Raw genomic sequence first — 16,514 nt, forward strand, 5'->3', positions numbered from 1 at the left:
TAAATGCCTATAAAATTGTTGGCAAACATAATTTTTATTGTTTTTTTATTAACATACAACCATCAAAATAGGTATTATCATTGTAATTTATTATTATAATCGTAATTAGTTAATTATTTTACATTTTTTTCATCACAATTACTTTTCTTACAATAGCAAAATGTGTAATTTTGTGTAGCTAAGGTAGTCATCGTATATTGGTATAAGATTTTTATATGAGTGTGTGTGTGTGGTGTTCGTGTTGCTGAGTGGCGTGAAGGTGATCAGGTCTTAGCGGGCAGCGGCTATGGTACATCTGATTCCGTTGCTGTACTCCGGGATCCCTTATAAAGTTATAACTTATAAGTGGTGGCGGCACAAGTATTTCGAAATATTCTGGTGGCTGTGGAAAGTTGTTGTTTTAGTAGAAACATTGAATTATACTAGTGCCAGTTAGATAGTTAGAAGGACAGTATAGCTGTGTTCTAAACATATACATTTATGTTCATGATCACGAAGCCGTGTCTTAGATTTTACAAGTATTTTATACATTGTGCAAAGCCCAAACTATTATTCGGTCTATCAATTGGTTATGTATTAGTATTTTACTATGATCGATTACATTTACATAGCCCAAGGGGCATGGGCCATGGTGCGCGTTACTATTTGTCATAGCACAAGTGCACAACATTATATTTTATAGTGTACTAGTTACTAGTATATCTTTTAGGATTTTGTAAAAGGTTACTGGGGGTCTATTTTTGAACTTATTCTAAAATGCTGATCGAATAATTCGTGTACTAATCATTAGTTTATTAATATTCGATCAATAGCAAAAATCTGTATTTTTGAAAGGTAATTTAATAAAGGCAAACGAATAATTAGTAGGTATACGAATAACCGATGAATAAAATAACAAAATCATGTTGGTAACCTTATATTTTAAATTTTTAAAACAGTCACGTGAACAATATTGATTTGAATTTACCATTAGAAAATGTTGAGTTAGTATTATAAACTATCAAAACCTAATTATTATTTTAAGACGGAAATATTTTTGCTTATACTATTTTAGTCAATTTAATAACATTTCGGCCATCGTGTGGACTGGAAATACATAGATAGCATGATCCAGAATTAACTGTCACAGAAAATGAGTAACCACATAAATATATAAACAGCAGGTATTTTAAAAAATATATACAATTTGTAATACTTATACCGTCATACCACCAAGTGTGAATATACTTACTTAAGCACTTATAACTAAGCCAAAGGACATTATTCCAATATCGGTATTCATTGCGAAATATTACTGTTAACAAAGTTTTGATTTGTATAATAATACCTATTTTTATTATAACAATAAAGCATTGATACCACGACGGCCATTTAACTTACTGACTATTGTATACAAATTTACTATGCAAAATAATATTTTCTTAACCTGTTTTTAAATTTTAATAATATTTAGAATGGTCGACAGATTTTATTGTTTAAATATAAATCGGTAAAGCCCGATTTAACATAATACGACCAAACATAGATTTTAGACCATATTCACATTTTCAACATTTTCAACATCTTGTAATTTATTATTTTCACGTATTAAGTATTACACCAATTATTATGATATCGAACTTATACGAGCCAAGAGTCAAGCTTAGCATTATTGACAATGATACCGATTAATACATTAATTCCGGAGCAATAAATATTTATTATATTTTTACCCGTAATTTACTAACCGTTATAGACGCGACGTTCTAAACATTAAACATTACGCATTTACCTAAGGGAAAATATAAGATACTTAACTAAGGTAAGTAACAATTCCAAAACTATTATATAATTAATACAGTTTATGTAGTGTTAAAAAGAGAGAGTTAAAAAAAGTTTCAGTTTATTTTTAGATTCTGAGCGGAGCGATGTATGCATTGATTTTATAATGATGTGTGTTTTTATATTTATTTAATTATTTAATTATTTATTTATTTATTTGTTGAGTCTGTTATCACAGTTTCTTGCAGTAAAAGTGCTTCGATTATCTTCAATAACAACTTTCTAAGAATTATTAAACCAAAGTATTGCATTTTGTTTTTGAATTAAAACACAATTAATTTCTGGGCAGTTGTTAAATGGTCTCGACGTCCTTTGTAGTATAGTTGTGTTAACTGACGATTTTGTTGTTTTCGGAATATAAAACCATCGCATTATCTATACACATGGGTAATTACTAATTACCCTATTACTTTAAACCTATTCTACCTTACAATCTTAATTATTTTTCCTTTATTGTATAGATTAATGACGTGAATATAATAGGAAAAAAATAATAACTCAAATATTAATTTCATACTTGTTTGAAGAAATAATATATACATATTAGGTACATAATGAACTCCATAAAAAAATTATCTGTACGATTGAACTTACATCATATTATGCGTTTGGATTTTGTTACAATAGTTATAATTTTTAAGTTTATATTATGAATTCAACGAAACTATTTAGTTATAATATAAGGTACATTATAGTACCTACCTATCTATAACACTTTTAATTTTGATAAAATATATTTGATACAAATTATTTCACTGAATGTATAGGTATTGAAATATGTAATATAATACATTAATACATAAATACTTATTCTAATTAAATCACAGACTTCTATACTACGCAGTATACTGTATTATAGAAATCTGTGAATTAAATAGGCTTTGTTAATCATACCATATAAACTATAGGTTGATACTATAGTATAATATGTTATTTTATAATAAGTTATTTCTATAATATGTTATTTTGATAGACATGTAAATGAAGAAAAGAGGGTAAGTGGATAACGATCTGCTTGCTGTACATTAGGTGTGTAGAGAGTCACTGTAATGGATGTGTTAAATTTGAATTCAATGACATAAAACTATTGTATACTAATGAGTTACTATATTTTATGATATTATTGTAATTAAGGTAATTTAGATAAGTAGTTTCACTTTTCCATCAGTATTATATTATAGGACATTTATCAAAAATAAAAATATCATTTTCATTTTTATTTGATGGAAAAGTGAATTGGTGGATAAGGTAAAGGTTAGGTTTGGAGGAAACGGGTAACACCCAGGTATATCAGGTAGGCAATATACCTGCAGAGGATTACATTTGTTATAGTTAGGTATTTTTCTTTTTTTTTTTGTTGAAACTAGTACAATTTGTTATAAAATTTATTATAAACAGGGACCAAATTTATATGCACAAAAATTCTCAAAACATGCTTCTAACAATGCTGTAATATGCAATAAAACAGTGATGGTATGAGATGGGAATAACTCAAAGTTACTAGAGCACTAATTTTTAGAAAATTCTGGCAGGCCAGAACATAGAATATAGAAAGCAAAAAAATGGGGGGAGGGGGGTCAATCAAAATATACATTTTAATTAGAATTTATTTTGTTTATAATTTAATTTGAAAATGTAGCCAGATGTAAAATATGCATTAATTTATTAAAAATCCATATAAAATTGAATCAAAAAAATTTTATTTAAACCATATAAAATTGAATCAAAAAAATTTTATTTAAAACTATATAAAAATAGGTATTAATTAATTAAGTATTAAAAAGGTATAAAAAGGATTTTAAAGTATAAAACAAGTATTTTGTCCTCTTCACTAAGTTCTTCGACACTTAACATTCTTTACTTTAAATCTAAAAAATATTGTCCCACATTTTTGTAATAATTATATTGATATTATGTAGCTGTGAAAGTGAAAAAATGAAGAAAAACAAATATATGTGCTATAAATAATAATATGGACTATAAAACAATAATTATGCATTAAATCTAGATTTAATAGGTAAAAACATCAAAATATACAAAATACAATTAGTTTTATTTTAATAAGAATGATCTAAATTGAGGACAATTCTCATCAGATTTCAAAAAAGCTCATTAAAATACATATATGCATTTACATATGAATCCGGTCTCTAATTATAAATTATAATATTATAACGTATGACTTACCCGAGTTAGTATTTAAATCTGAAAATAGTTGTTGTTAGATAGGTACAGATAACGTGAGATTAATTTTAAATTATAATTTAAAATACATTAGTATTAAGTGTATTGTTGGATGAGTCGCTGCCAAAGGTTGGGTACCATCGCCTGTCCTGGTCAGGCAAATGAAAAAATAAATTAAAGAAGAATATCTCAAATATTAAAACACCCTATCTGGCAGAGTTCACATAACTTACAAAGTCTTACTTGCAGAGATTATATTCTTAATTGTATAGGTATAATTTACATACATTTATTGTTTGCACAGTGTACCAAAATGGTTATTTTTCTAAATGAATCAAAGTATGTAATTGTACTGCATTTTATCCTAAAGAAAAGTCAACTGTATTTCATTGTTATAAAAGAGTTCCATTACCTACCCACTAAAAAACAGATATAATATTTGAGATATTCTTCTTTAATTTATTTTTTCATTTGCCTGACCAGGACAGGCGATGGTACCCAACCTTTGGCAGCGACTCATCCAACAATACACTTAATACTAATGTATTTTAAATTATAATTTAAAATTAATCTCACGTTATCTGTACCTATCTAACAACAACAATTTTCAGATTTAAATACTAACTCGGGTAAGTCATACGTTATAATATTATAATTTATAATTAGAGACCGGATTCATATGTAAATGCATATATGTATTTTAATGAGCTTTTTTGAAATCTGATGAGAATTGTCCTCAATTTAGATCATTCTTATTAAAATAAAACTAATTGTATTTTGTATATTTTGATGTTTTTACCTATTAAATCTAGATTTAATGCATAATTATTGTTTTATAGTCCATATTATTATTTATCATTGTCTAAGTAGACGGCTGAATTAGACAGCGAGGATGTCAGCGGAATATTAAATTTATTTTGTTTTTTCTCAGACTCATGTTCAACATATATAAAACACTCAGCTAAAACCGGGTTTATTATAATTTTTGAGTAATCATAGAATAAAATCACCTAAATAATTACAAAAACTCAAGAGGATAATATTTCTAAGGAATTTAAATATTGGTTTTATATTTTTTTATTATTTGACTTTGTATTTAACTTCCAAAATAAAATTTTTTTTGGAAATATAAATGGTGTTTCAATTGTTTTGAAACAATAATTAAACAACCGTTATGATCATTTTTTAATGGGTGATTTCACTCTAAGACTGCTCAAAACCATAAAAATATGATTCTGCATAACTGAGTATTGTCTATGTTGCGAGTGAGCAAGAGAGAGAAAACAAACAGTCTACTGACATCTTCTTAATAGTTGATGTATTATGTTTTTTTAAAATTATTATTTCCATTGGATAGAAGTTTTGTTCTCAAGTCTAGCAATAGGAAACCTGCTCGGGGACTGCCTAGCGTTCAATATTTAATGTTTAATTGGATTATATATACATATAAGTACCTAAACTATGAGTTGTTTTGTTTGATTATTTAAGAGAAGTTAAGAGTTGAATTACAGTCACAACAGTGATAAAATGTTTTCGTAAGAAGTATTAAGAATATATATTTGTATTATAAATAATTAAATATAATGTTTTAAATTGCATACAATGTTACAAAGTTAAATAAGGCAATAACAGAATAATAAAATGTTTTAGCTCATATTAAGCATACAATAATTGTCATAACAAAATTAAATTAAATACATTGTATATTAAATTTATATTATTGGACGGATAATGTCTTAATGATTTTTATTACTTAGTGCACTTAAAGATCATAAAATTGACAAAATGTTATACCAATACATAATATATAAGTACATTTATCATAATCAATTTATGTATAACTAGGTAAACAGTTTAGAAATAATTAATTATAAAAATGCAGATATCTTAGTTCAATGACATTTTAAACATAATATTTATCAGAAATTTTCTATAAATAAATATTGAAATTTGTTAAATAAATCATGTTATTACAACAAAAAAAAATTATCAGATTAATAACACATTACAAAACTTGGATAACTATTAACCACTCTGAAGAATGTAAATCATAATTTTAAAAGTTTGAAGTTATGTAAGCTCATAGTTATTTTACAATACAAACATAACTTTAAACATTACATGCATTGATTATATTGTTACAAAAAATATATTAACATTAATGGATTTATATTTTAATATGACTAGGAGAGAATTATTTTTTAAGACATTCTTTGGTAATAGTTGATTTGTATGAAAAACACACATTAGTGATTACAGACGAATAAAAAGAATAATGTGAAGTAATAAAACAATATAATTTATCAATATAAAAAAAATAAATAAAAAATGTTTGTTTTTGATAAAAATAATATAGTAATTTACAATATATAACATATAAAAAAAATATTATCAAATAAATATTTATTGTAAAACTTAAAATAGATTTTTGAATAAGTAACAAAGATTTTCATATTATGTAAAGGGTTTCATTTTGGTAATAGTTTAAATCATTAATACATTTAGATTTAATAACAAATAAAATAAAATATACAAACAATTTTTAACAAGTTAAAATATAATAATAATAAAACGTCTTAGTTTAAGAAATAACAAAAATCAATAATTAGCTGTTTATTTGGTATAAAATATTTAAATGAATAGAGGTATATTTAATTTTACTATTGTATATATAAATGTATTTTTTTTAGAACAATATTGGCTTCAGTAACTATTATTTACCATGAAAATTAGTATTTTAATAAAAAAGTTTAAGTAATTTTTATTAAAATTACTTATAAATTATTCATCCAATTTAATTTGATCTAAATTAACAATTTTAATTAAAACATATTAACATTGCATGTGTTTACTATGACTTAGGTAACCGGCATAAAATGTATTTAAATTAAGTGAGGCTTTGATAGATTTACTTGTAAAAGTTTAATGTTTACATTATTATAAGATTTTCAATTAAATGGTTTAAGTAGTTTGTTTACTGTATGAACTGACAATAAAATATTTTTATGAGTTATTAATATTTGTTTTATACTTTTCTTAAGGTTAATATAATAATCAATTATAATATCATTTAATAAAACAATAATGTAACATTTTTTACTAATACATATTCTACAGTGAACCATATACCAAAATCAGCTCTTGGAAAATTATGATATTTTATAGTGGCATAGAAATAATTATTTTAAAAAATAGCTATAAAATGTCATTCAAAAAAATATATGTTAGTATAAATATTAAAATATATTAATTTATAACAAAAATGATTGTGATGTTTGATTAAAAAGTATTATCATATATTAATATTAGTAAAATAAATATGGTAAAAAGTGATGAACTGTTTAAATTAGTAAACAGAAAACGGATTAATACTATTTGATTATTGTGTATATCAGTATGATGCTGTTGATGTGGTTGTTTGTTTATGAACTGCTATATTTCCTTGTGCAATTTCTCCGCGTTGTATTGCTTGATATTTCAATAAAGCATCATATCCATATGCAAACATCGCAGCAAATCCAAATAACTATATTAATTCAAAAATATTTATTAGTAATATTTTACTATTATCATCTACAGATAAAATCCTTCCTAAATAATTTATGTTTGTAAATAACATTTTAAAGAAGAAAGCTATATTGATAGATGGATAAATAACTTGTCATTTTCAGGTTGAATTAGTGTGCAATAAAATATATAAAAATGATTTTTCGAATTCATAAAATATACATAAGTCAATACAAATCCCTGTTGAATTGAATTATAATTAATTATTGGTTAACATTACATTTGTTAAATAAATATTGTTTTTATTGTTTATTTTTTACATTTATATGTTGGAGAGGGTGAACAGTCAGGTGATAAAGTCTCCAAAAGATTTTCCCCTATAGCATATATTTCTATTCATCTGTCTGAAAATGCATAAAAAGATGTAGCTTTAAAATCAAAATAATCAAATATTTAAGAAATTATTAAAAGTTAGAAAGTTAAAATACGAATAAAACTATAATATTATCTAACATTCAACAATAGATTTTTTTTTTAATTACTGAAGGCGTAATATTTTTTTTAAATATATTAGTTTTGACAAATAAAAATAAAAACGTCAAATTGTTTGGTATTGGTAAAGAAGAAATTAACAGATGTAATTGTTTATTCTATGTTAACATTGAGAAATTAATAATATTAATTTTTTCATACAAAAGAGATGCATAAAATATTTTTGACCCCCCCCCCCCCCCCCCCCCATTCATGAATATTTATAAATTTCCAAAAATAATGAACAGGGATTTTAAACATAGAAGACTGATTTGTAAGTCATAAAAAATAAATTAAAATTTTAGTTCAAGTAAAAAGATTGGAACAATAATATTGTAATTAATTTATATTTACATACCAAACTTATCATGTAGCTAAAATGCAACCCAGTATAAGCCGCTGCAGAGGATGCTGATAAAAGGTAGAGTATTGGCCAGCAAACATCAAAAATCATCTCCTATAATTAAATTGTTCAGACATTAAAAAACTTAAATCACATGTTAAACTATTTGAAAAAAAATTTTAGAATCTTTTAAGGTATATATTTTTGTAGTAATCATTTTCAGTTTGACTATACTTACAATTTTAAGCCATGGTATTTTATAAAAGCATTCGACCACATGAAATATATAGAATACCAACATGAATAAAGAAAACCAAAATCCAAACATTGATATTGATGTAACAGCGCTATTTTGATACCACATACTGTACGTAGAGAATGACACTGCTATAAGACTTAATAAAACAAACACCTAAATATAAAATCATCATATTAATCAATAATTTAAGGACACATTAATCTGAAACAAAAAAATAAAATAGATTCATTGAAACCAAAAAAATTATATAACTCATATTTTAGACAGCCAGAAATGTTTTTAATGATTTTGTCTTTTTGGGATCGAAAAACTCTAAGCTTAATTATATATGAAAACTGAATAAAACATCATTTTCAACCTTAAAATAATTTTTAAAGTAACAGCTTTTATTTATATAAGTTAATATTTAATTAAGTTCAAAAATTCATTAGTGAGTGTCATTGGTGACTTCTCACATCTTGTGTTTCATATAAATATATATGTTTATATTAGTTCTCTCTTATTTTTTTTTCAAGACTTCATGTATTATGTATATGTGATTTCACTCTTATCACATATACTCATTGTGCCCCTCAGGTATAGACTATATATTTTAAATAAAGGAAAAAAAAAGTTCAAAATGAATATATTTTTATAAATGAATTGAATATATTTTTTTATTTTTTACGTAACTCTAAAATTGTTGGAAAACCCAGTGGTTTCTGTTTATTTTATTTATGTTTATAATAAATACACTTCTTTTAAAATATCAAAAGTATAAAACCAGCGATAAACTACCATAATTATTATTATAATTTACTAAGTAACAATAGTTTTATTAATGCAAATTATATGTATAATGATTAAAAGCGTACTAATTTAATAAAAAATACTCATTAAAATAGGTACTTAGTTATCAAATTTTAAACCAAAATATGTTTATGTTTCAATATTATATAAATTTAAAATATTAGCATTTATTTCTAAATACTTACAATTTGGGCAATTTTCAGTTTTCCTTCAAGTGTGTATAGATATGCATTGTCATATCTCAGGTTTGAGATAATTTCAGTATTGGTGACTGTAGTAGTTGTGGTATGTTGACTAGGAAATCCGGGATCAGCCATTTTCAAATATTAAAAAACTATAAGTAAAAACATTAGTTACGTACAATTTGATTATACTATTATTTTAGTGCAAAATACAATATTCTTCATAGTTCAAAGTAAATGATTTTAAAAAATAGATAAATTATTTTAAAAAAACAACTTGTTATTTAATAAATTGGAAAAAATAAATTAAAACCTTATGATTAATCGTTGTTGATATCTTGTACATCAGATTATAGTAACCGGAAAATTATGACAATTTATAAAATAACTAAATTTCTTAGGAGATGTTCTAAAATGCCTCAAGTTGTTGGTGAATAACAAAAATGTATTGTTTATATCAACAATGCTGAAGTTTATTAGGAATTGTGAAAAATTAAGCTTGTCATAAATAATTTATTAATCAATACGAAAATAATTATGTCGGTGCCATAATATTTGTTTTATTTTTTTCATTAAATCGATGTCAAATGTTATGTTTCTTTTATCATTATTCTGTTTATTGTATTTTACACAAATTAAAAATCTCAAAGCATAAAGTTGATTGAACTACTAGTGTAGAAAAAATTAATAATAATAATTTTTTTTTTTAAACTTGTAGAGAATTTGAAGATTTTTAACATTGGGTAACAAAATATGAAATTTTAATCTTAGGTAGGTATATACGAATATATAAAGCATGTTGAATAAAGTGACCATCAAATCAATGTACAACATTAATTAATAATCACAATAAGTCACTTTAATTACCAAATATATGAATTGTTTATATAAAGCAGTCAAATACTGTATTTATTTTTAATTAGTAAGTCATACAAATATAGTCTACATAATTTATTGATAATATCTAAATGGGTTGAACCCAATCCAAAATATGATAAAACTAATTATAAACGACACTAAAATACATTCAAGTTGTTTTAATTATTAATTAAAAATGATACTTACAATTTATAAATACAATTAGCATATCATTTGATAAGAAATGTATACTATAAATTGTCAAATTGTATAAAATAAAGCAACTCTATATATAATCTAAAAACTATTATAACATTATAATACACATACACCTAATAGAAGTAATTATCATAATTAAATATATAATTATGTGTAATCTATCATTGTATATTAATTTAAATTTAGAAACAGTTTAAATTTTTTTTTATTGATTACTTTGATAATTTTGCCATATTTGTTTTTCTTTTTTCCAAAATATGTTAAGGATCTAAAATGTCATATACCAACAGTCTTTTTCCATTCTAGGAAGTGACTATTTTTGGAAGTAAGAATTCTGTACCTAAAAACTGAAAATAAAATTTGATATGTTTATATAATTACACATCAAAAACTCAATTACAATAAATTTTTTAAAAAAACCTACAGCTCTCTACTGTAAAGTAGGTGTCCAGAAGGGTTGCAGTAATGGATGAGTTAAATTTAAATACCATGATGTAAAATCATTGAATATATGTAAAATGCCTACACCACTTTTAGGCATTAGTATTGTAGTAGGTTAAATACATTTTTCCGAAAAAATATCATTGTCTGTATAAAGTATAATAATATACTTGAATAATATTTTTTTTATTTAAGTATCTATGATTTTTTTTAAATTTGAACTTCAAATATCTATAACCAAACAATTTTGTTTATATATTTGTAGGTTACAGTATCATATCAATTATTTATGAGAATTCTCGTTTTGAATGTTCAGTCATTAGCTATAAAAATTTAGTATTTATAAAATAATACAAATCAATTTCCAAATGTTCAGCATTTTGATGAATTTCAACTAAATTTGAAATCAAAACATATAACAACAAAAAAATGTCAATAAGGATCTTTAATATTTTTAACTGCTATAAAAACTTAAGAGTAGGGCCCAGGTTTATATGAAAATGTATATTCTTCTACAATTATTTTGATTATAAATGTCATAGTTTAGCAATGTGTAGATTCTATGGTTAATTTTGTTTTTTACATATTTTGATGAGAATGCATATTAATTGCATATTTCTGGATAGTTGCATAAATATTGCATATTCTACAATTATTATAATAACAATAATAATAATCATTTAAAATTTATTTTTATTCATCAATTATGTCTGGTATTATACCTACTGTTAATCGAAAATAACCCATTATAATGTACATCGATAAGTTATCGACGAATGACAACAAATTTAAATATTAAATATTAAAATTAATTCGAAGGATGGCCAAGAATTCTGGGTTAACTACATTGAAAAAAAAAACAATAGTATAATCAAAGGTTAACAGAATATAAAGAAAATGAAGAACTGTCAGTTGAAGTTTTATCTGGTTTTGAATATACATTAATTGTATCTTGTGATGTTGAAAGAAGTTTTTCCATGTACAAATGTATGCTTCAAGATAATCATAGAAATTTTCCTTGAAATTGATTTTTATTTTTTCATTAAATTAAAATTTCTTCTTTTAAACACAATTTCATAAAAATAATGTTATTATAAATGTTGAAATAATAATTTTATACATAATACTTTCATTTATTTATTATACTTTTATATTCACACAATGACATTAACAAATGTTATTTTGAATTTTTTTGTTATACATAAATTTATATTTTGCTATATTTTTGTAAAAAATCATTTTGCATATTTTTGAAATAAATGTTCATATTTTATAGATTTTTATTGCATATAAATCCAGGCTCCACTTCTGAGGAAATTTGTATTCAATTTTCAAGCATTTTTTTTATGAAACTTAAACAATTTTATTGACATTTATAAGGAAAGTAAATTTTTTTATGAATTTCGAACTCAAAATAATCGTCAAACTTGTATGATTTTGTGTCGATTTTGTTAAAATTCTAACTTCAGTCACTCATAAAAATTATTGTAGATTTAAGCTTAACTTTTTCTCTTTTTTCATACATAAAAACTTATGAGGGACCTAGTATTGAATTTTTAAGTACTTTGCCCAAGAAAAATAAATTTTACCAGCAATAGTTAAAAATAAGCTAACGAATTTTGAAATTTTCAAATGCCTATAAAATATAAATAGCTCCAAAATAATCAAAATTCTTACAATATACATTGTATAGTATTATGGTATAACAATTATATTAATCTCAAAACAGTAAGAAGCAGCCGCCTTCTAATGATCCCTTTGCCATGTCACTGATCCTCCCCTTACAATGAGTCTTTGATATATTTATACCAAGTGATGTGATAAATTATGCAGGAACAAAACAAAAATATACATTATGGACCTCCCTCCTCCTTCAGAAATGTGTGGGTCTATTTGTCAAAAGTTAATTATGTACTTATTAATGAATGTCGTATGTTTTCAATTTGAATTCAATGATATATCATTACATATGAAAAACCATTCCAAACAATGTCTGCAAGCCTATATATATTTATATTTATAAATTTAAATATTTTGTTTTTTTCTAGTACTTTTCTTAATAAATGAGAAAAACATATACATTTGGGCCATGCCTCTGGATAACATATAATTATTCTATATTCAAGGACACAATTTCACACAAATTGATCAAAACACAGTGTCATAAGCCTTAGTTATTACAAAATAATTTGTGATGCTTTTGAAAAATGTTGACACTTCAACTTCAAATGATTTTAAACAAAAATCATGCATATTATCTTAAATATTTTCAAATAGCAATAATAATGTATTTTACGGAATTAAACTTTTAAGCTTAAAGTCTGAGCAAAAAAATATTTTTCTACATTTAGGTATTTCCAAATTTCAAATATCTCAAAAATAGCTCAAAAAAAGTAAAAACATTTTCAAAATTATACCATGTATAGAAAATGCTAACACAAACATTTAGTAAAAATGTTAAGTATCTACAAGTATTTTTTTTTGAATTACAACAGAATAAGAAAATCAATTGATAAGAAATAATTATTTTACAAATTAATATCAAATTTTGTAAAAATTCAAATTCCAGTTGCTCAGAAAAATAATTGTAGAAATATGATTAACTTTTTATATTAGTTCTAGAAATAATAGATTATGAGGAACTCTGTATTTAATTTTATAAATCTTAGTTATGTATATATTATAACATTTTCTCGATTTAGACGTCATTTGATAAATTTCTACCTTCAACACTCATCCAAAATTATTGTGGATTTATGCTAATTTTTTTTTGATATTTCAGTATTAACAACTTATGAAGAAACTTGTAATACCTAAATTTTTAAGCTTTTATGATCGTGTAAAAAAAACTAAAAAACATCTGATGCTACCAAACAATTATTTTAATAATAGGTAAAAGAAAGTACTTCATATCAAAATTTTAACATGTGTTTCAATTAGGTTCATTGAGCGCAGCAATGAAAGTAATGATTTTACAATGATGCACGTTTTTTTTTTTGTTTGGATACACTATTCCTAAAACAAATGCTCTGATGGAGATTCCTAGTAACTTAAATTTGATCTAATTAGTTATTTTAAGAAGTAAAAATCGGAAATTCTCAGTACATTCTAAAATAATTGAGAAAGACAAAATATGAAACAAATACTAATACATGTCATTATATTACTATATTCAATTTCAAGACATCCATTACAGCAAACCCACTTAACACCTACTGTACAGCAGAGCAGAATCTACCCGCCTCGTTTTAAAAAAATAGTAATTCTGCAAAATATGTATGATGTATTTTCGAATAATCATAAGAAAATATACCTATCTTTTAAGAAACAATTAACATAGTAAATAAATGTTTTCAATTTTATAGTACACCTAAATGTGCTGTATATTTTGTTTAAAAAGTACCGAGAATTTTCAATTTTGACTAGCCAAAATTATCAACTAGATCCTATAATTAAACTATAACTTGATTTTTTGATTAAACTGAATTTTAATTAATTGAAACTTAAAGTATTATCAAATAAATCGATGACATCTTACAACTTGTTATTTAAACCCATCCTAGGTGGGTCTTGGGCTTCAAAACTACTCCTGATAACTAAATTCTGACTTCACCATAATTTTTAAGTATGCTTGACTACATATGTATAAAAAAAAAGGATGTCGGACAAAACAGAGATATACCTTAATTAGTAATTGTACATGCTATTATGTTAATATAAAATTTAAAAATTAATAATTTATTTAAGTTTATACATAAAAAAGGTTCTAAGTCTTCAGAATAAAAATAAAGAGATGATGTTTCTTTGCAATTGTTTGTAATTTGTAATGATCAGGGAATAATTTTCTATTTGGAGCAGTGGGTACACTTTTAATATCAAATTAAATTTTAAAAAATATTGTAGCAATGTCGTATTTTTCTATTATAAGTATAATAATATTAATATATGTACATACTTTTATAACATAAAACAAAGGTAGAGTATGTATGTATTATTGTATTCAAATAAATTGCATGTAAACATCAAGAATATTACTTACCGTTTATCAATATAAAAAAAACTTTAATCAGTACTGTTTACAATGTGAAAGTATATTGTATCATCACACATTTCACTAATTTATTCAGACTTAAAAAAAACATTACCCTTGCTCAGAGTTTAGACATATCAAACAATAAGAGCACATATACTCTGGCTTGATATCTATAAAATATACATCAAGTAGTAGAGCATTCATATTATGAATTGATATTTATAGAAAAATCCTATGGCAACAACAATGACAACAAACTTTTTGATTTCAACACTAAGTATTTAAAGGAGAAATACCTATTAGCATCTGTGGCTACAATATTAATATTGCACCCATTCCAATGAATCATAATAGGCGAGGTGTTGCAATGTGACCAAATTTGGTAATTGGCAGGTGGACAGGGCAAAACAGATAAATGTATTAAAATACTGAATGCACACTAACACACACACACACACACACACACAAACACATTCATTCACACACAGTATAAGATAAGTAGTACTTACGAGGTGTAGGACGAAAACGACAATATTTTTTATGGAATCGAACGATGTAAGTTGGATGTAAACGATAATGTTGAAATTCACAAAAATACTACGAGACCTGTTGATAGTCAGGAGACTATTGATGTACTAACTAGTAACTACTAATTACTAATTAGTAATTGTTTCGGTATTACTTAAACACTCGCGTTGATACGGTATGACGGTGAAAATTATGATATGATATACTATTAAGGTACTGCTATCACTGTGGCGACTGGCGAGAATTACCGATAACGCTCGACGAACCGCTGAATATCCCGAATATCCGTCGGACTCATACGTTTACTCACCGTTGGCCGGGCAAGTGGTGTACACTGTTCGACTTCCGTTCGTGGGCCAACGCTCCCGCAACGATGGGAGTGTTCCGAATCCCCCTCCCCAGTCCCCGGCCCCACAACACCACGCTAATTAATAAACAGACACAACACCCATCGAGTAGAATAGACATAAAATAAATATGGCCTGCACGTGACCTGATTTTTGTTGAAAAACATGCCTAACAGGAATGCTTCTAACGCCTCGTAGAGGTCTGATTTTGATTTTTTGGGTAAAGAGAAAAACATACTGGGCGGTATTGAACAATGATTTTCAAAATTCTATTTCTAAACCACATAATATGATTTTGAATATGATCAATTTTTAATTTTTGTTATAAGCAACGTAATCATGAATCAACATCTAATGAATAAATATGCACCCTGTAAAAAAATTATACTCATTGATCCTTCAAAACAAAGGAAATCGGAATACTTGACGAGGATTCAGACATTTTCCGGCAAAAGCGTATTTTAAGCAAAAA

At 24.7% G+C, this 16,514-nt stretch overlaps 1 protein-coding gene across 2 annotated transcripts; it reads right to left on the reverse strand.

Moving 5' to 3' along the window:
- Positions 1 to 6,850: 6,850 nt before the first annotated feature.
- On the reverse strand, positions 6,851 to 16,017 carry LOC111036284 (MARVEL domain-containing protein 1-like). Of its 2 annotated transcripts, none has more exons than XM_022318276.1 (5): positions 15,677 to 16,017; positions 9,620 to 9,768; positions 8,625 to 8,798; positions 8,402 to 8,500; positions 6,851 to 7,531 (listed from the first exon to the last, which is right to left on the reverse strand). In XM_022318276.1, the coding sequence occupies exons 2-5, from the start codon at positions 9,749 to 9,751 to the stop codon at positions 7,397 to 7,399; spliced, it is 540 nt and encodes a 179-aa protein (XP_022173968.1). In that variant the 5' UTR covers positions 9,752 to 9,768; positions 15,677 to 16,017; the 3' UTR covers positions 6,851 to 7,396. The 2 variants fall into 2 exon arrangements, with proteins under 2 accessions (XP_022173968.1, XP_022173969.1); XM_022318277.1 differs by lacking the exon at positions 15,677 to 16,017 and adding an exon at positions 15,174 to 15,462.
- Positions 16,018 to 16,514: the final 497 nt, after the last annotated feature.

The sequence above is a fragment of the Myzus persicae genome, unplaced genomic scaffold (assembly GCF_001856785.1).
Source record: "Myzus persicae strain clone G006 unplaced genomic scaffold, MPER_G0061.0, whole genome shotgun sequence".
Taxonomy (NCBI): Eukaryota; Metazoa; Arthropoda; class Insecta; order Hemiptera; family Aphididae; genus Myzus; species Myzus persicae.

What these genes read in the sequence shown, in the direction of transcription:
- LOC111036284 (XM_022318276.1), bottom strand. Translation starts at nt 9,751, where the DNA reads ATGGCTGATCCCGGATTTCCTAGTCAACATACCACAACTACTACAGTC. An exon ending in AAATACCATGGCTTAAAATT is followed by an intron (nt 8,501 to 8,624) that starts GTAAGTATAGTC and finishes ATTTAATTATAG; the next exon opens with GAGATGATTTTTGATGTTTG. An exon ending in TTAGCTACATGATAAGTTTG is followed by an intron (nt 7,532 to 8,401) that starts GTATGTAAATAT and finishes GAATTAATATAG; the next exon opens with TTATTTGGATTTGCTGCGAT.